The following is a 20,340-nucleotide window of genomic DNA, read 5'->3' on the forward strand; positions in this document are numbered from 1 at the left end:
CCTTCTGCAGGGTGGGGGGCATCCTAAGAAGGCTTCAACGTCACTGGGGCTTGGCCCCCACAACTTGCACCTCCTTGCTCTGGCTATGCTCACTGTTGAAGCAGGTTGCACATTTAGCCCAGCAATAGAGCTGGTAGAAAGGCATGCTCCTGGTGGAAGAAGGCCAAGTGCTTTGGGTGTGTTTTCTGATCTGCCACACCATGCAGATCCTCAGAGAGCAGGAGTCTCTCCTATTTGGAGCTTGTCAGTTCCCCTCTGTGGTCTGCAAACTCTGCGAGTGACAGACAGCACTGCTTTATCTCCGGCACCTTGTGCAGTGCCCAGAGGGAGTAGGTGCTTAAATACGTGTGGAACAACCAAATGAAATACAGTCAGGTCCCAGGTTCACTTGAAAAAAGCAGCTACTGGGGTCTGGCACGGTGACCTAGCGGCCAAAGTCCACACCTTGAATGTGCCAGGATCCCATATGGGTGCCGGTTCTAATCCCAGAGGCCCGGCTTCTCATCCAGCCACCACTTCCAATGCCAGCATCCCATATAAGCATTGTTTCAAGACCCAACTGTTTCTCTTTCGGTGCAGCTCACTGCTATTGTGCTAGGAAGAATGGCCTGAGTACCTAGGCCCTTGCACCTGCTGGGAAAGCAGGCTGGAGTTCCAGGCTCCCGGCTTTGTCCTGGCCCAGCCCTAGCCAGGACAGCGGTTTGGGGAGTGAACCAAAAGATAGAAAATCTGCATCTTCTCCTTGTCTATTCCTCTCTCTGTGTAACTCTGCCTCTCAAATAAATTTATGAAAAGTCTTAAAACAAAGGAAATTTTATATAAAAAGAAAAAGCAATTATGTTGAATGAAGACAATTCGTGAAGCTGAATTACCCATAGTCAAAACATTTGAAACAATGTAACAAGTACAGATATGAAAATTAAGGACACTGTACCAGTTGGACTACGTGCAACTTAGGAAAATGCATTCAGTATAAACAGATGTTATTTATTCATTTTTCTTTAAGAAGCAGATTTTACAGAGAGAGAGAAGAGACAGAGAGAGCGGGGGGAGAACTTCCATGCACTGGTTCACTCCCCTAAATGGCCACAATGGCCAGAGTTGGGATTGTTCAAAGCTGGAAGCCATAAGCCTCATGTGGGTACAGGGGCCCAAGGACGTGAGCGCCTTGAGTATCTTTTTAAAAATAAATGAATGAGCCCTGTTCTGTGGCATCTTGGAGACCACAGCTCCTGTTCTCTTCTTTCCATCCAGCGGCATCTGCAAGAGCTCAGGCTGGCCAGCACTGTGCATTTCAGACCAGGAATTCCCGCTACTACAGCAGAGCAGGACAGCCCCCCAAGATGTTGCAGACTCTGGCCCCACCCAGATCTCCTTAACTCCAAAAGTGTATGTCTGCAGTCCAGGTCTCCCTGTGTTTTTTTTTTTAACTCCCTGGGTGATTCTGCTTGTGGCCTTATGGAATAAATTGCATGTTGCTGGTGTTACAGATGGATCTGGCTGGGCCCAACAAGTCCCAAACATTCTTCGGGTTTTTTTGATGCCTCTTACTACCCCAGCTGCATTTCACATGAGTGAATTCACGGGTGTCCTATGGTCAGGTGCAGGCACGGGCTGGTTCTTGTACCCGGCCGCTTCCTTGTGCTCGCTAAGAATCTTGAAACTGGCAGGTGCTCATGCGTGGGTTTGTTCCTTAACCTCTGGTGAAGCCATGAGGGTCTGTGGTGGAAAAGGTTCAGCGGCACACGACCCTGATTGGCAGGCTTTGCCTCTGCCTGTTGTGTAAACACTTCCTGTTCCAGGACAGCTGTGTGACGTCACCAGGTGCAGGGTTGGCAAGTGATCTGCACACAGTGGACTCTGGCAAGCCCTGAGCCACCGGGCATCATCCCGATCTGCCTTGACGTTGGCCGTCACCAGCATCTGCCTTGACGTTGGCCGTCACCAGCTCTTCCTCCTTTCCAAATCTTCCTTCAAGATCAAGAGGCAGAGAAAAGGCAGCATGTTGGTGCGGCCCAGCTGCAGCTTCGATAGGGCTTGCCCTCTGGCAGGTAACGTGACCCGCCAGGGCCCCCAGGAGGCCTCACTCCCGCAGCCTGCTCTAATAAACTCTAAACTCCAGTGATTTAAGGAAAGATTTCAGATTAACATTTAAATTAATGCCGGACTAGAAATCCGGAGCCCAGGTCGCTGCTGTGACTCTCCTGTTAACTTGTTCTGTGACCTGGGGCGAAACTGTAAAGTGATCTTTTCTCTTGGAGTCATTGCTCCTTGGGGAGGTCAGGGAAGGCAGAGCTGGAGGACGCCCCTCCTGCCTCACCCCCAAGCCTGGAGCTGTCCCACACGACCTGGGCGAGCTCTGAGTCCTCAGCCCTGTGCGCCCGATTCTAGCGAGGGAGGCAGGCGCCGTGGCTTCCGGTGGAAATCCCTCCCCTCCACACCCCTTCACGTGCTGCCTTAGCCTTCTGGAGGGACACAGAGGACCCTGAGGCCTGCCCTAGACTGCGGTGCAGGGCTGGTGGAGCAATGCTTTCACTAGGAGAAGTCCCTGGGAAGGGAGAGTAAGAAAGAGCCGGGTGCTACCAGGGTACAATGTAGGCCTGGGGTGCTACCAGAGTGATCCCCACCAGGCTAGAAAACCTTGCCTGGGGTGACCATGTCCCTGAGGCATGCCAGCTGGAAGAGCCTGCCCAGTGCTCTGGGCACTGCAGCCAGGCTGCCTAGGAGGAGACGTAGGCAGGGCATAAACGTTCAGCGTGCCCCGTTCTGCAGATTCTCTTCTATTTGCTGTAACTTCCATGCCCCTGTGGGCACTATCTTCTCACTTCTACTGGCGCTCCATGACAGCTGTCAGCTCCCAAGAACCCTGTCATAGCACACTGTCTTGTTGCCTCATAAACGGGGGTACAAGGTGGGGAGCAGAGCCAAAGATGTAAAGGACAAATTCAGATGGCTCCAGGGGCCACACCTTTGCACTGGGCTCCAGCTGACATTGGCCAGCCCTTCCAGGCTTACGGACACCAGGCAGCCACTGGCAGAGTGAGCTTGAGGCTCTGGGAGAAGCAGCCAGGCAGGAGACGGGCACTTGGGGTCTGCAGATGTCAAGAACAGAAAGATGCTGGGAGTGCAGAGCAGGGGGTCCCACGCTGGCTGTCCCACTCCGGAATTCCACACAAGGAGTCCAAAGAGAGTGGGAAGGGAGCAGTGGTGTGTGTGCCAGGTGCTCCGACTCATGTGGTCTGCGGCCAACGCACAGACATGAAAGGATGGCGGGAACGGAGCTGGGGACTGAGTGATGAGGCTACGCCCCTTCTGTTGTGGCCTTGACACTGTCCTCTCTGAGCAAGGAGGCCACACAGCCTCTCCAGCTCCTGGCTCCAATCTGATAGTTGGAAGCACCTGTGCCACAAACCCCCACCCCAGCTGGGATACCTGCCTTGGCCTCACCCCCCATGCTCCAACAACCTTCACAGGGGCCTGCTGCTGCCTTCCCATGACCCCACCCTGCCCTCCGAGTTTGACCCGATGGCCAAAGTGGCCACCCTTCTTCACTGGCCCTTTCTGCCTCTACTTCCCATTGTCTTCTTCCTTGTGTGGCAAGGGGCAGGGAGTGTCCAAAAGCCCAAGCCCTCTTCTCTGACTCCAGGCCGACCTGAGTCTGCGCTCCCTGCAGGCTTGCCATGTGTTTGGTGGTCTCCAGGCATCCCCCAAAGGGCTCCATTCATGGCTGGTCAGGCGTCATCCTCTGCAAAGAGCAGATGATGAGGTGACTTCTGTCTGTGAGTGAGAGTAGGAAACCCCAAAGCAGTGGTGGCCTCGACGATCCAGAAGGCCCTGTGTGTCTCTGGTGAAAGTGGAGGAAAGGCGTCCAAGCAGTTGTAGACCCTGGCTCTTCACAGCTCTTCACCTTGCCATCTCTCACCCATCCTGAGTCTGGCCAATGTCCACATTCCAACTGGGGGTAGAGTAGGATGGATAAAGGGAGAGTGATAGTTCTTTAAAAATTTTTTTTAATTTATTTTTATTGCAAAGTCAGATATACAGAGAGGAAGAGAGACAGAGAGGATCTTCCGTCAGATGATTCACTCTTCAAGGGACCACAACAGCCAGAGCTGTGCCGATCCGAAGCCAGGAGCCAGGAACTTCCTCTAGGTCCCCCAGGTGGGTGCAAAGTCCCAAGGCTTTGGACCGTCCTCGACTGCTTTCCTAGGCTACAAGCAGGGAGCTGGATGGAAAGTGGAGCTACCGGGATTAGAACCAGCACCCATATGGGATCCTGGCATGTTCAAGATGAGGACTTTAGCAGCTAGGCCACTGTGCCAGGACCCAAAGTGATGGTTCTTTAAAAAACGAAACAAAAGGGCCCGGCGCGGTGGCGCAAGTGGTTAAAAGTCCTCGCCTTGCACACCCGGGATCCCATATGGGCGCCGGTTCTAATCCCGGCAGCCCCGCTTCCCTTCCAGCTCCCTGCCTGTGGCCTGGGAAAGCAGTTGAGGACGGCCCAAAGCTTTGGGACCCTACACCCGTGTGGGAGACCCGGAAGAGTCTCCTGGCTTCGGATCGGCATAGCATCGGCCCGTTGCGCTCACTTGGGGAGTGAATCATCGGATGGAAGATCTTCCTCTCTGTCTCTCCTCTCTGTATATCCACCTTTCCAATAAAAAAATAATAAAAATAAATCTTTAAAAAAAAACGAAATAAAACAACAACAAAAAAACACCTTATTTTTATTGGAAAGGCAGATTTACATTTCACTTCCCAGATGGCCTCAATATCCAGAGCTGAGCTGACCTGAAGCCAGAAGCCAGGAGCCTCATCTGGGTCTCCCATGGGTGCAAGGCTTTGGGCCATCCTCTACTGCTTTCCAAGGCCTCAAACAGGGAGCTGGACGGGAAGTGGGGCATGAACTAGCATCCATATGGGATGCCAGTGTTTGGAGGTAGACATCTAGTCAATTGAGTCATTGCACTAGGCTTGGGTGACGGGCTCTTTAGAAGCCTCTGGAACACATGATTTGGGAGCCCAGGTATGAGCTCTGTTCCCAAGGAACAGGGGAACAGTGACTGTGGGGTAGTTTAGTGGCCTCTGTATGTGGGAGCACTGGCAGGGTGCAGGACTAGTCTTGGATGCCTCCAGGTGGGCTTAGCAGGCTCTTCTAGCTCTTCCTGGCAGTGGCCTTAGAGAGCCAGGCCTCTGGGCAGGCAGGACTGAGTGTTACTCACTGGATTTATCCATCAGGCATAGGTAATCACAATCATCAGTGACAGCTCTCGCTGACTTGGGTCCCCCGGCTGTAAGCAGCAGAGGCAGGACAGCCAGCTGGCCTACATGGCAGCAAGGCCTGAGCTCTGATGTGTGTGCACACAGAGACTTGCAGTTACATCAGGTGCATAGGAAGTGCAGGGCTGGGTGCCGAGTCCCTCTCAGCTGTGTCTCTGCAGTGTGGACAGCACAAGGAACATCAGCAAAGAGCTGAGTGTGATGCGACTGCCGCAGGAGCCACCGCGTGTTCTGGGACAGCCTAGCTGCCTCTCACCTTGATGACTCTCACTCTATTCTGTGCAGGCTGTGCCATCAACCATGCATTTGGATATCAAATCAGTACATAGGGACACATGTGCCATTGGGTCAACAGTGCCCTAGTCAAACTCTGGGCATATGAAGGGGATGTTGTTTAACAAGGAGACTCTTGAATACAATGGCCTGGCAAGACAGAAGCTACGTGCCTCCTTTCACAACCAGCTGAGCCATCCAGGCTGCTGGGTGGCCTTTGTCCCACAGCCTGCAGGACTTTGGCTTCTTCTTCTTTTTAAGACTTACTTATTTTCATTGGAAAGGCAAAGTTACAGAGAAAAGAAGAGACAGAAAATCTTCTGTCTGTTGGTTCACTCCCCAAGTGGCCACAAAGGCCGGAACTAAGCCAATCCAAAGCCAGGAGTCAGGAGCTTCTTTTGGGTCTCCCATGTGGATGCAGGGTCCCAAGGCTTTGGGCCATCCTCAACTGCTTTCCCAGGCCACAAGCAGGGAGCTGGATGGGAAGCGGGGCTGTTGGGATGCAAACTGGCGCCCATGTGGGATTCTGGCACATGCAAGGCATGGACTTTTAGCCACTAGGTTACCATACTGGGCCCCAGGGCTTTGGGTTCTTTCCATTTTATTTCTCAATAGCCCTCGGGCGATACCTGCAGCTGGGTTCAACTGGGGGACCATACACCCTGGGAAGAAGGGGAGAAAAGATTCAAAGGGATACAGTCAGCTCTGCAGTCCATAAAACCTTGGTTCTGGAAGGTTGCTTGAGACTTAGACTCCAGGCCAAAATATGCCTTTGGTAGGTGGGTGCCATTTGGACAGGTTTTCTTCACAGTGCCCTGGCTTCCTGGCTGTCACCAGTGCACCCCATAAGGTCTTTGAGATGCATGTCTCCATTCTTTAAAAGGCACAATCTATTTTTATCAAAGCTTTATTTGAAAGGCAGAGTGACAGAGAGAGGGAGAGAGAGAGAGAGAGAGACATAGAGACATCTTCCAACCGGTAGTCTGGGCTGGACCAGATCTATTTATTTTGATTTGAAAGGCAAGGTTACAGAGACAGGAGAGACAGAGAAAGCTTCTTCCATGGGTCACTCTTGAAATGGCTGTAAAGACCAGGGCTGAGCCAGGCTGAAACGTAAGCCAGTAACTCCATGCGAATCTCCCATCTGGGCAACAGTGGCCCAAGTGCTCCACCACCTTCCCAGGCACATTAACAGGGAGCCAGATCAGAGGCGGATGCTAAGACACAAACTGGTACTCTGTGAGATGTCCATGGTGTGGCCAGTGGCATGCCACAGGGCAAGCCCCGAAACGACATATATGCTTAACTTGCATTTCAATGTGCTTCTTGGGGCTGGCACCATGGCATAATAGTTTCTATTTCCTTTCTCTGTGTATCTCTCCCTCTCTTTCTTTGTCATCGTGACTTTCAAATAAACAAACATTTTTTTTTAAAAAAAAAGGGCAGTTTTCAAACCTAAAGCTTACAGAGGGGATCTGAGAGGAGACTGGGCTCAGTGTGGCTGTCTCTGAACACTGTCAGAGGTCAAGGTTCCTTCAGGTTCCGAGGGCGTGTCTCTAGGGGCTGGAGTCCTCTGCTGGAGGGGAGAACAGAAGGGCTCGTCTTCCGTCCCACATAGCCCACTTCCTCCGCTCGCTCAGGCTGTCCTTCCTCTGACCATGCTGTCTCGTGTCTTGTTTAGCATGCAGGGCTCTGATGGACGAGCTGGAGCATGACGTCACCAAGGCTCGGAAGAAGAAGGCCAAGGTGGGCTCCTTCCGCATCAATCCTGACGGGACGCAGGAGAGGAGAAAGGTAGCGGAAAAGACATTTTGCGCAGTGTATAATTGCGGATATGGCAATTACTAACCATTTATCCAAACAGCAGTTGGTCTTAATCTTCTAACCTTTCTCTTGTTCACGGTATCAGCCCTAAATTGCTTCTGAGTCCTGGGGGACCCAAAGTAATCTTTAAGCTTGAAATTGAAGTCTCTCTCTCAGCACCTAAATTTTGTGGAACACATTTCGGCACTGTTGTTCATCAGAATAAAAATAGCGCTTCCGTGGTTCTTGGCTTAGGCTGGCAGGGGGCCCAGAGAGGCTGGCAGGGCAGCCTAGGGTCGCTGGAAGGCTGAACAGCCCCTTGCTGGGCACTCTGCCCCCTCTTTCCTCCCAGACCTGCCAATTTCTAGTGGGGAGAGGGTGCACAATGCCGACACCCACCTCCCCTCCGCGGGTGCAGTAGGATGCTTGGGTGACAGAAAAGAAGCAGTCTCAGAGTCTGGGAGGCTCATCTAGGGGACACCCCTTCTCTCCAGGCACTCAGATGACAAGCACCCCAATCCTTAAGACAACTTCACTATGCAAGTTGCTCTGTGGCAGCATCCGGTTCACTGAGAACAGAACTTGGTCCTGGGTTTGCTGCTGCTTTGTTCTGCCTTCCGCATTGCGCCCAGCTGTAGAGTAACTAGCGCAAGGTGCACCGACGGTGTGTTTTCCATCTCCCCAATCCAAGAGGCCAGGGCAAGGCTGAGGAGATTCCCAGGGGGTGTGTCGGGCTATGTTGGGTTGTGGTCCCTTCTAGCAAGTGTGCCGTGGGTGTAATTTGCACAAGTTACAAACAGGGGAGGAATTTCCACACTCCCACAGGGCACAGCTGGGACTCACGCCTTCCAGGAGAATCGCTGGATTCTGGCTGGTAATTCTGCCAGGAGGACGTTAAGGACCAGCAGCAGCTCTGGAGCCGGCTGACAGCTGTATCCTGGAACTCTAACACCCTGTAGGGTCACCCTGATGGCGGGCTGCTTCCTCCCACCCCTGCTCTCACACTGCTTCCTTGGGGATTCAGCCCAGGAGCTGGGGATCAGGAGGCCTGAACTTCCCACGGTGTTTAATTCCGAAATGTATTTCAATTTACCTGGAGAAAATAGGCCACCGCTGTCCCCTGCCTTCGACTGTCTTTGAGAAATTCTCTCTTGAAAGCCATCAAGTTAAAACACTTTTCCAGTCTTATTGGAGACACGGACTGCAAAAAGGTTTGGAAGAGATCACTTGAATGCATGGGTCAGTGCTACCTGGGTGATTGCCGTCTCAGTCGCACCTGGCTGCAGCCATCCTGGGGGAGCCGATCATGAACTTGTAGTTGCTGCCCGACTGGGTGCACCCCAAGCCTCTTGTACACAGGAGCCTCTCTGCCCAGCCCAAGTTGCCCTGCGGGAGAACTGGGCTCACAGGCACCAACCCCCCCACTTGGGAATGGGGTGACCGTGTGTATAGGGCATTGGTCAGCATTCCTATCTCTGGCTCATTCACAACACAGTGATCAAGAACTCCACCATCTTCCCAGGGAAATGACTAAGAAGATCTCACGTTCTTCCTGCTTGGAAAATGCTCCAGTTCCTGTGAAGCTCCTTCTCCAACCAGCAGCCTATTTGACCAGAGCTGAAATGCAGGCTGGCCGCCGACTGGCCATGGGAGTCGGAGCTGTGAGTTCAGCCCTCCCTGTCCATTTGGCTAGGGGCCAGGCAGTGGTTGCCAGCAGCAGCCTGGCTACAGAGGCGTCCCTCCCACCTTTTGCCTGGCACATGATGTGCTTACTCACTCTGTATTTGGCAAAGAACAAAAGAAGGGACCCGGATGAGAAGGGAGCTGTGGTTCGGCACGGTCTGCCTAGGCCTGAGTGACAAAGTTGGCTCCACGGCCACTTTCCTTCTCTGTGTCTCTGAGGATGGAGTGACATTGAGCTGAGGCCTTGCAGGGGGAAGACACGCAGCAAGGTTCTGAAGGGGCTGCTCCTTCATGGCAGGGGTGGGGAGAGCCCCCTCCCGGGGAGCAGGATCTATAATCCCAACAGTCACAGCACACAGCAGCCCATGTCCAGGCAGAGCTGTTCTCTTCATCTCTGGCCATTGATTGCGAGCCTGGAAGGGTCAACGTGGCCGGGAGGGATGTGGCCAGGGCTACTGTGGGTCCCAGCTACCCTGGGGACCAGATCCTATTTGGTTAAAAGGAAGCTGGTGTCTCCTGTTTGCAGCTGTGTGCCTGCCTGCCAGGTCATGGAGTCTGGGTAGATATGGATGAGGGGAGAGTGGACAGGTGCTCCCCAAACAACAGTTGTGTCCTCCCTGCAGCTGGCCAGTCCAGACTCCCTGCAGCCTGTGGGAGGCCAGTGCAGGCCAGCCCTGCTTGCTTGGGGGTACCTGGGAACTTCCCCAACACCCTCTCATTTCTGGTATTTTGTTCATTTTGCATACTTTGCCATTAGCATTTATGACTTTCATAACTGTAACTGTTGGTGATACTTCCCACTGACTTAACCAATGAACCTAGGCGAGCCTCATAGAGCACATGGCAGGCCACGGCAGGCCAGAGCAGTACCACAGCCCAGCCCACACTTGGGGCTGCGAGACACAAGGCCTGGGCCCCTTCTTGTCATCATCTGGGACTTTGTGCCAGGTCAAATGGCCTTGACTTGGCCACTCGGTCACCTTGCCTGGCTCTCACTCTGAGCTGGGTGCTTGGAGTTCCCGTTCCAATCTTTCCTCCCTCCACTGCAAACACCCAATAAGCAAGGGCTATCCTGACCACAAGGGGTCACTTGCTGGTGCTGTGCAGGCACCATTACCTGCTTCGGGGTTAGGCCTGGTCATCTGCAGGAGGGAGAGGGTCCCAGAGGACTGGGCAATATACGGAATAGAAAGACATGAGCAGAGTGGAGCAGTTCTGTTTCCTCTCAGCTCAAGCCAGCTTCCAGCAGCCCAGTCCTGCCTCTGTCTGCCTCTGTTTCGAAGTAGTTCTCAGTGGCAGCACCCCTGAAGTGTTCCGCATGGTTGCTTGGTCACCCCAGTGGATGCCTGCTTGAAAATGCAGCTGTGGAGTTGTATCAGGCTAAGCTTCTGTTTGCGGTACCAGCATCCCAAATGGGCACACTTTCTAGAGAACCCAGGATGGAGGAGTAAGGGTGGGGTGCAACGCCCTGGCTCCTGGCTCAGGGTAGTCACAGCCTCGGGGCAGGAAGGTGGCGTTCAAGCTATGGCCCCAGCTGCTGGCAGGGTATACTTGATTCGAGTACAGTGCAGCCTGCAGAAAGCATTTGTACCCTGCTGGAGTTGATGCCGTGGACCCAGGAGCCTCGGCAGAGGCAGGGGTGACACCACGGAGCAGGGAACCCTGACTGGTTGTGTGGAGTGGAATTGACATGATGATTGGAGGTGGGGCGGGGGGGAGGTTGTGTTCAGATCAAACAAGGGAGAAGTTGTGCATCCAGCTGTTTGGCAACAAGGCGCAAGTTTGTTGGCAGTCCCTACCCGCCCCCAACTCTCTAAATCTCCCTCCTGCATTAGAAAGACTCTGCATGCCCACAGAGAGACCAGCTTCCAGATCATTGCAGACTCCACCCCTGGGCTGGACAGGCTCAGGGCCGTTCTGAGCCTTTGACAACATGGGCTAGCAGAGGCAGCTACAGAACTGCCTTGGCTCATCGTGGGACTGGTCCTGCAGGGGCAGTGGGGAGCACTCAGAGGACCGTAGGAGCAGCCGGAGCACCCAGTGCAGTTGGCAGGGACAGTCCCCTGTGCTTTCTCAGCAGTACAAGAAAGGCACAGTGTGCAGGTGGAATGACACCTGGGTACCAGCCTTCAGGGACCCCCTGCAGGTGTTCTATATAGCTTGTCACTGTGACACATGTGAATCAAATGATGTTCATGAGAACCCGTAAATTCCCCCAGGAAAGAACCAGCTTTCCTACTACCTAAGTGCAAGAAAAGAGATGTACAGAGATGACCTTGGTGTGTGTGTGTGTGTGTGTGTGTGTGTGCTTGCTGGGTCAGACTGGGTCAGACTGCTCAGAAAGCATATTACATGACTGATGGGTGGCACCTCTGATCATTTTTTCTTTTTTTTTTTTCCTGCTTTTCCTTAATGTTTTCTCTGTTAAAAACACATTATTTTTTTTGTGAGCCCAAATCGCAACATTTTGTCTTGCTAGTTTTGGAGAAATCAGACCTTTATGTTTTTATAGAAATTCCGATTTTCAGGGCCAGTGCTATGACATAACACCTTAGGACACTGCCAGTAGCACCAGCCACACACATGGGCACTGGTTCAAATCCTGGCCATCCCACTTCCAATGCAGCTCTCTGCTAATGGGTATGGAAAGGCAGGGGAAGATGGCCAAGGTGTTGGGTTTCTGTACCATATGGAAGACACAGAAGAAGCTTCTGACTCCTGATTCTGGCCTGACCCAGCCCTGGCTATCGCCACCACTTGGGGAATGAGTCAGTAGATAGAAGACTTCTCTCTGTGTGTCTTTATATCTCTCCCTCTATAATTCTAACTCTATCTTTCTAATTAAAAAAAAAAAACAGAAATTTCAATTCTAAAACTTAGCATTGTTCTTAATAAAATGGAGGTCACGGGATTTATGATGGTCTTTTATCTTCTGTTTTCTGGCCTCATTTATAAGAGTCTACAGTTCCCTTCCTCACCACTGGGACTTCTCCATGGTTAGCAGCCTGATTTTCTTATAAATTTATTTACTTACTTGAAAGCAGAGTTACAGAGAGATGAGAGAGAGAGAGATTGTCCATCTGTCGGCTCATTACCCAAATGGCTGCAATGGCTGCAGCTGAGCTGGACCAGTCCGAAGCTGAAAGTCAGGAGCTTCTTCTGAGTCTCCTACATTGCGTGCCAGGGAACAAGCACTTACTTGGCTGTCTTCCACTGCTTTCCTAAGCACGTTAGCAGAGAGCTGAACCAGAAGTGGAGCAGCCGGGATTCCAACTGGTACCCCTATGGGATGCCAGCACTGCTCACAGCAGCCTTACCAGCTATGCCACAGCGCCAGAGCCCTTAGCATCCTGTTTTGCTCCCTAGGTAGATGGAAGGGGGCGGAGCTATAGCTTTCACTTTTGTCTCTCACAGTATTTGCTCTTCTTGTGTCATTTTCTCTTTTTTCTGTAATTCTCCTTGATCAATAACCTCATCCCTCTTGACCATCCTATAGGAAATTAACAGATGTTTAGATTCAGTAACTGACTCTTTAATAAAACTCTTCAATTTCCTTTTCCCTCAAGAAGAAAAAGAAAAAAAATGAAATGTGTGAATGAATACTTCTGGTCCTCAAGGCCATAAAATTTAGAGTGTTTATTTTTGTTTTATTCAGCGCTTTTCGTTGTGTATCATATTCTATTTCATTTTCCCCTCTCTTGTATTATAGAAGACACATTCTGGCTTCAACTTGTATTAAAACGTAGGTGTGGTTCCTCATTTGTGAAGCCACAATGCCAGCCCCAGACACAATTTTTCTCTAACGTGTTTATCAGGATAGGCTGGTGACTAGAAAAGCGCCATGACTTCAGTTCCATCACCCGAGAACCAACTCATGGCTTGTGCCAGAGCTCAAGGTGAGACAGCAGGTGGGTCTCCTCCATTTGGTCACTCAGGGAGCCAAGTTCTTGCATCTTGTGGCTCAGAGTCCTCGACCTTCATCAGATAGAGAAGACGTGAAGAATCTGCAGGAGATTCTTGTAGATACATGTAAAAGTAGGGTGCTCCTGCTCCGCAGCTAAGGTGCGGTCGCACATTCTCACCCAGCAGCCACAGGAGCTGGCAATACTTAAGCTGTAGTCTGGGAGCAAAAAGCAAAGAAGTATGTTGGCCCAGAGCAGTACCTGCTATGTTGATCATTCGAGAGAAGCCGGGTAGCATGGGACAGAGAAAGACAGCTCAGTGTCTTCCTGAGTATACTGTGATACTGTGGATGTCAAGCTCAGGGCAGCCTATCAGCTTGCTGACCTCCCACAGGGCTGTCTGTGCAGCAGGTGTTCGGTCCCCCAAGCCCTCAGCTGCCGTGGTGACTGCATTCCAGGGGACGGTAGATTACACACGATCCTGGTGCTTGTTTGGGCATCGTGTGCTATGGAATCCCAGCTGTCCCACTTTCAATAGATCCTCAGTGCTTCTACGCATGCCCAGGAATGAACAGATTCTCATTTCTGAGGATGCCCTGCTTGTAGTCAATGCTCATGCCAGAGAGAGGGCCAAGTCAGGGTCCTCCTGCACATCTAAGGAGCGCTGGAGCTGCTTCCCACAGAAAGGAACTGTACACGGGGCTTTGGATGCTTCTAGCCCACGCACCTGGGTCACCAGGGGCTGCTTTGTCCAGTGCAAAAACAGGGAGTCAGAAGGTCTGTGTCCTGGCATGCACCAGGGCTCTGGAGGCACTCCCACTGTGCCTTGCGGGAAGGCATGGGAAGCAAAGGAAGAGAATGAAAGATCTAGCCTCTTCCCCTACACACGGAGTAGCATGGCTGGGTATTGGAGACAGCCCTAGAATGACCCAGCAATGGAGACAGCCTCACCAGAGCCAACAACAGAGGCAGTAAGATCGTCGCTCCTGCTGCTCTCCACCCTCATCACCTAAGACTGCAGGCACTGGACGAGGCCCATGCTCCAGCCACAGAGAGTCTTTCCACTGTGCAGCTTCTGCGTTCACAGTGGAAGGTGTGGCCTTCCACAGTTTGCAGTGGAAGGTGCTGAGCCTTCTTTCACGAAAATGGGGTGTGGAGGATGCCGGGACTGCAAAGATAGGTTCTGTTGATTCAGGCCTGCCTTTGAGTCCCCCAGTAAAGTTTTTGCCTTATTCTTGGTGGTCCTGTACAGTTCTTATATTGACTCATGCACCAGGGATGGCTTTAGCTGCTGTTGTGCCTGAATGAGTGGACCTGAAGCCCTTGGCTTCTCCCACTTTTGCCTACTTGTTCTTCTGTGCACAAGGCCTCTCCTTCCTTCCTCCTTCCTTCTCTCCCTCCCTCCCTTCCTTCCTTCCTTTCTTTCCTTCCTTCCTTCCTTCCTTCCTTCCTTCCTTCCTTCCTTCCTTCCTTCCTTCCTTTCTTCCTTCCTTCCTTCCTTCCTTCCCTCTCAAGGGATTTGCAAAGACAAGCAGTGAGGCAAGAATCTCATCTGAACTTTCTGTAAAGGGCCCCGCCATGCTCACATCCCTGGAAGCACGGGGCTAATGAGAAGAGAACTCACAGGGCCAGCTCACTGATGCATCAGGGCCCGAATGCTGCGTCTGTCCCATGAGCATCTGCACGGTGACCAGGAAATAAGGAACCTGGAAATATTGAATTTGGCATCAGGGAACTGGGGGTGTTGGGGGGTTTACCACTGGTGTTATTTTTCACTAAGATGCATCTTCTTGCCCTTCTCCAGGCACTGCACATCTCACTCCTCTCACTGCTTGGACATAGCCCAGGTTTCACTCACATCAGCTGGGGCTAGCCCTGGGCTATCTCAGCTTCTGCTTTTCCACAGTGAGGCTTTACGCTGACTATACCCAGAGACTTTTCTTTACGAAGATTTATTCATTTATTTGAAAGGCAGATCCACAGAGAGAGAAAGAGATCACCCATTCCTAGTTCATTCCCCTAACAGCGACAACAGCTGATCCTGGGCCAGGCTGAAGCCAGTAGCCCCATCTGTCTCTCCCACATGGGTGGCAGGGGCCTAATTCCTTGACCAGTCACCCACTGCTTCCCTGAGTGCATTAGCAGGAAGCTGTGCCAGAAGCCGAGTAGCCAGGACTCGAGCCAGCACTCTGATGTGGATTGCCAGTATAGCAAGCAGTGGCTTAACTTATGTGCCACTCTACCAGCCCCTCGACCCGGAGAACTTGACCCCCCGATAAGATCCTCCTGCAAGAGCACAAAGGTGACATCCTGCAGTCCTCTTACCAGTGCCCTGTTACCCAGGGCACTGGGCTCAGGCTGATTCCTTAGTGCACAGTCGTGAGCTCTTACGAAGCTGCCAAGTGCTTGCCCTCTCAAGGCCTAGCCAACCCAGGTCTCTGTTGCCTGTGGGTGCCGGTAACTTCCAGTTTTCATGTCAGCCCCTTGCAGCTGCCAGAGAAGGGTGATGTCTCTGAGTTGCCCAGAGCCTGTGAGAAGGGCTGCCCCAGGAGCAGGGCACATGGTCACCCCATAAGTGGGCTCCAAGCAAGCCATGACACTTCCCCCCCTGCAGCCACTCACCCTTCCTGGTCACCCTAACCTGGGGAGACCTGAAGTCAACCAATGCACCAGGACAAATGTGGGCCTCAAATGTGTGTGCATGCGTGTGTGTGTGTGTGTGTGTGTGTGTGTGTGTGTGTGTGCAGTGTGTCCGTGAGCCCACGGGTGTACATGCGTGTCAGCAGAGCAGAGAGGGTATTGGACCGAGCCACTGACTGAATGGGACCGCAAAGAAACAGGATCCCTGTGCCTGGGGGACGGCTGCTCTTCCCGGAGGGGCCAGCAGGGGGCCCTTTCCCCTAGGGCTGCCGGTCCTCCCTCCGTCTCTGCAAGGGGTTAACAACCCACTCCTCCCTAAACCACAGGGATTAAACACGCACGCTATCCTCAGGGGACCTGGGAAGGAGGGAGGTGACACAAAATTAAAAGAAAGAGAGCTTATTTTTAATCTTCTTGGTGGGTGTTGAAACAATGGGAGTGCAAAGCGGCTGGAAGTTTGGTGCGTTGGAGGGAGGCGCGGAGGACAGGTTAATTACAGACTGCACCATTTTCGCCTGAATCCCGAAAATCGCGGGTCTCTGGGCAAAGGTGCTCAGCTTTTCCTAATGCCTGACACCACGGGCAAGTGGGATTCAAACTGAAAAGCAATGCTTCGCAGGGAGTGTCCAACGGGCCCCGGTGGTGTTGAGCTGGGCTGGTCCACACGGCTGCAGGGGCAGAAGCTTGCAACTGCCGCCACACCATCCTGCTGGTCCTGCAGGATCGCTCCGCTCTCCTCACCTGCCTCCCCCCCGACAGACCTATACATACTGATTTCACTTGAAGGACCAGGCTGAAAATGGCACACCCACTTTCTTGGAATGAGGAGCACGTTCTAAGATGAAGACTCAGAGCCTTCTCACCCATTGGCCAATCCAAGTGCAGAGCTGCGCCTCTCCCAGCATCTGGCTTTTTCCTTCCTCCCAGCCTGCCCTGGAAGTGGATGGGTGATTGGAAAGAGGAAGCTGCTGTGCACTGCTGTCTGGGGCTTTCGAGGTGATTCTTAGCCCCTCCCACGCTCAGGAGATGTTTAGGGCTTCTATCTGTAAGGACCTGTCTTGACTGGGTTGCAAATCGGAAGGTCTTGGTAGATCTTGGTCCTTAATGGGAGAGAGAGAAGAGAGCCCACTTTGTTTTCTGAGTAGACAGCAAAGCAGGTGGGATTTGAGGAGATGAACTTTTGTACCCAATTTCACAGGATGAACTGAAGTCTTTGGAACATTTTCCAAGGCTGCTCCCCACTACTAGATAGTCTCCCCATTTCGGGGTGACTCCTTCATGGAGGGCTTGTGGAGTTTCTAAATTCAAACTCTTTCCAGTTGGGTTTCAGTTGAGATGAAAAATGTGAGCCTCATGTTGAGGAAGAGGTGACAAGTGCCACAAAATGAAGGCTGGAGAATAGGGTGTCCAAGGACTGGCAGGAAGGCACGTAGCACCCCAGGGCCAACCATGGACAGACAGAACTTCCCTTGTAAATGAGCTCCTCTGGAAAAACAAATTGCGCTAAGTTTTTTTTTTTAATCTAATTTTTTTTGTCTCTTTCCAAATTTTGTTGTCATTATTCTTATGGAATGTCCTATCAGACAGCAATCCAACCCAAGAAATCCTATTCATGTTATGCCTATACTATTTTGTTTGCCCTCGCTGTCACTCCAGGTAAATCTGGTCCCTAACTTTCACAGCAAATGTGCCTTGGGGGTTTGGCTCATCTGCATCCAGGAGCCAATTCCTCTCCTTGGGTCCCTTCTATTGCTTCCTATCAGTCTCTAACAGTGACTAGCAGTGGCTGGCGGACAAGGCTCCAGGGAGCTGACAGAGCCAAACAATGCTTGTGGCCCCTTCAGGGGCATTCTCTGGGACTCTGTCCCTCCTTCCAGACAGTCACCCTCGGCCTGACAATCTTGCTGGGATTTCCTGTTTGCGGTCTGCGTGGTTTGATTGTGGGAAGCTGGAAGCAGCAAGAAAACTCCCAAAGGGTCCTCCGAGCTGCCGGAGGAAACAGAAATACAAACAAGGGCTGGTCCCTTCTCTGAATGCAGCCTGGGTCTCACCCCCAGCTCACGGGGAAGTGCCTCATCCTATCCCACCCAGAGAGAGGAAGAGAAAGATCTACGCTCCTCCATAACAATCAGAACCGACCAGCTAAAGGCTTGCAGGGCACCAGGGTCAGCTGGGCGTGGACATGGGCTAAGTTGGTGTGAAACAGCAGAGCCAGGAGCCTCTTCTGGGTCTCCCACAGGTGCAGGGACCCAAGGCTTCGAGCCATCTGCTGCTGCTTTCCCAGTCCATAGGCAGGGAGCTAGATGGGAAGTGCAGTAACTGGGACTTGACCCGGTACCTATATGGGATGCTGGCACCACAGGAGGAAGATTAGCTTGTTATGCTGCTGCACCACCACTTGTCCCAAATATTCTTTTTTTAAAAAAAGATTTATTTTTATTTTTATTGCAAAGTCAGATATACAGAGAGGAGAAGAGACAGAGAGGAAGATCTTCTGTCCGATGATTCACTCTCCAAGGGACAACAGCCAGATCTGTGCCAATCTGAAGCCAGGGGCAAGGAACTTCTTCCTGGTCTCCCACATGGGTGTAGGGTCCCAAAGCTTTGGGCCATCCTCGACTGCTTTCCCAGGCCACAAGCAGGGAGCTGGATGGGAAGTGGGACACCCATATGGGATCCCGGGCAAGCAAGGTGAGGAGTTTAACCACCACGCTATCCCACCGGGCCCTCAAATATTCTTTTACAATGTCTAAGTTATCCAAGCCTACCAATTTAAACATCATTATAAATTTAATCATTTTAAAAGTTTAATCTATTTGAAAAGCAGAGTGACAAAAAGACAGGGAGAGGGAGAGAAAGAAAGAGAAGGAATGAGAGTTAGCCTTCATCTGCTGGTTCAGTCCTCAGTGGCTGCAAGGGTCGGGGCTGGGCCAGGCTGAAGCCAGGAGCTAGGAGTGCCAACTGAGTCGCCCATGGGGGTGGCAGGGGCCCAAGCATGTAAGCCATTGCTTCTGCCTTCGCAGGTGCATTGGCAGCGTGCTGGCTTGGGAGCAAAGCAGTAAGGACTGGAACTGGTACTTGGATGAGATATGCAAGAGGCAACCTGACTTGCTGCATTTCCTGCTGGCTTCTGTGATTAGTTTAATTGTGCTCACTAGCTATACTCTGGGAGGGAAGAAGTCCTCTAATTCAGCGCAGTATCTAACAGTAGAGCAGCTTGCAAAATACAGGCCCTTTTTCATATTTGAATATATTTGCAAGTATCCAGGACAGGAGGCGAAAGATTGTTATGAATTTTGGCAAGGATAAGTCCGAATTTTTTTTTTCTTTCAAATGTGTCTAACTAGAATGAGAGCCTATTAACAAGTAGGGAGAAGAGTGAATGGTCAGTCACACACTTCAATATCTGCTGTCAGGAGAGGGTTTGTGTGCCCAGGAGTAAGGGGTGGCTTGCATCCAGGGACCAACAGATGGTCCTGGCCTGAGCACGTCAGGGCACCGCGTGCAGGACTCCAGCTGGGCAAAATAGGTGGCGATCAAGGCAGGGCACCCATGCGAGTGGAGAGCAGAGAGCCTTGTGCCATGGGGGCTGTGCGGCATATGTTGGTACCTTTGGAACCAAGTCCTACATGAGTGGTTTTCCATGAGGGTGGTTTCACTCCCCATGGGACTCACACTGGGCTGGAAATATACTTGGTTTTCATAGCTGGTGTCAGGGCGGGGATGCTGATGGCATCAGTGGGTGCAGGTCAGGAATGCTGTGCCACATCCCACAGTGCACAGGGATACCCGCCATACCATAGTGGTCCCCAAGGTGAAAGACACTGAGCCTGCAGAAAACCCGATGTGCAGAAATCAGGCGTTCCCTCCCCTCAGTCCTAGAGTCCCAGCATTTGGACACAGTGGTGGCCGTCATCATGTCAAGAATGGCCCTGCTACAGTCATTCTTCCAGCTTGTCTTTGTAGACATTAGCTACCAGTGACAGACCTGCTCAGAGCTCGTTCGGATTGGGGAGCATGTCACATCAGCAGGGCGTCGGGGGGAAGGCACGCATAGGGGTGCGGTGGCGCAGTGCCCTCTATTCAGTTGGGTTCCCCTAACGCTGCATCCTTCCAAAAGTTCAAAGTGTGACTTGGTTAGGAAACAGGCTCTTTGTGGATGCCACCAGTTAGGAGCAGGGTAATGACCCAAAGGACCACACAGAGGAGAAGGCCAGGTAGAGGCTGGATGAGTGTTTAAGCCGAGGCTTGTCCCCAAGCATGAGAAGCTGCAAGAGCCGAGGAAGAAATCCTCCTGGAGCCTGCCAGGGGAGCAGGTCCTACTGACCCCCGGGTCACAGACCTCACATCTCCCACTCACAGAGTGAGTGCCTGTGGTTTGAAGCCACCGGCTTTGTGGCGCTCTGTGACAGAGCTCTGGGGAGCACACAGGCCGGAAGCACCTCCATGCTAGTACCCAGGGTGGGTGACTGCTGAAGGAGCCAGTGCTGGTGAGTGGCTTGTGGGTGGTGGGTGGCCAGGCCCTGCCTCTGTGAGGCTCTCGGATGAGTCAGCCACTGTGACAAAGCCCTGTCATTCAGTTTCCACTCCGGTTGCAACACCCAGAGACGTACATGATGTTGCTGGGAGTCATATAGACAGAAAGTTCTTGTCTAATGAGAGAAGAAAGTGTAAGATCAATGGGGTGTGTTCTTCAGGGTACCTGGATGTGGCAGGCTGCTTTTAGGAAGACAGGACAACGTCACGGCCTTGTGCTTGG

The 20,340-nt window shown here is 52.2% G+C and overlaps 1 protein-coding gene across 1 annotated transcript in view; it reads left to right on the forward strand.

Annotated features, from left to right (window-relative positions):
• The first annotated feature begins 7,239 nt into the window (after positions 1–7,239).
• Positions 7,240–20,340, forward strand: part of CNPY1 (canopy FGF signaling regulator 1) — a 35,618-nt gene continuing 22,517 nt past the window's right edge. Inside the window, exon 1 of the mRNA XM_040984242.1 lies at positions 7,240–7,347. Within this exon, the coding sequence (XP_040840176.1) occupies positions 7,249–7,347 (99 nt within the window). The 5' untranslated portion in view covers positions 7,240–7,248. The remainder of the gene's footprint in view (positions 7,348–20,340) is intronic.

This window comes from Ochotona curzoniae, unplaced genomic scaffold (genome assembly GCF_017591425.1).
Source record: "Ochotona curzoniae isolate NIBS_2020 unplaced genomic scaffold, NIBS_Ocur_1.0 contig_4105, whole genome shotgun sequence".
Classification (NCBI taxonomy): Eukaryota; Metazoa; Chordata; class Mammalia; order Lagomorpha; family Ochotonidae; genus Ochotona; species Ochotona curzoniae.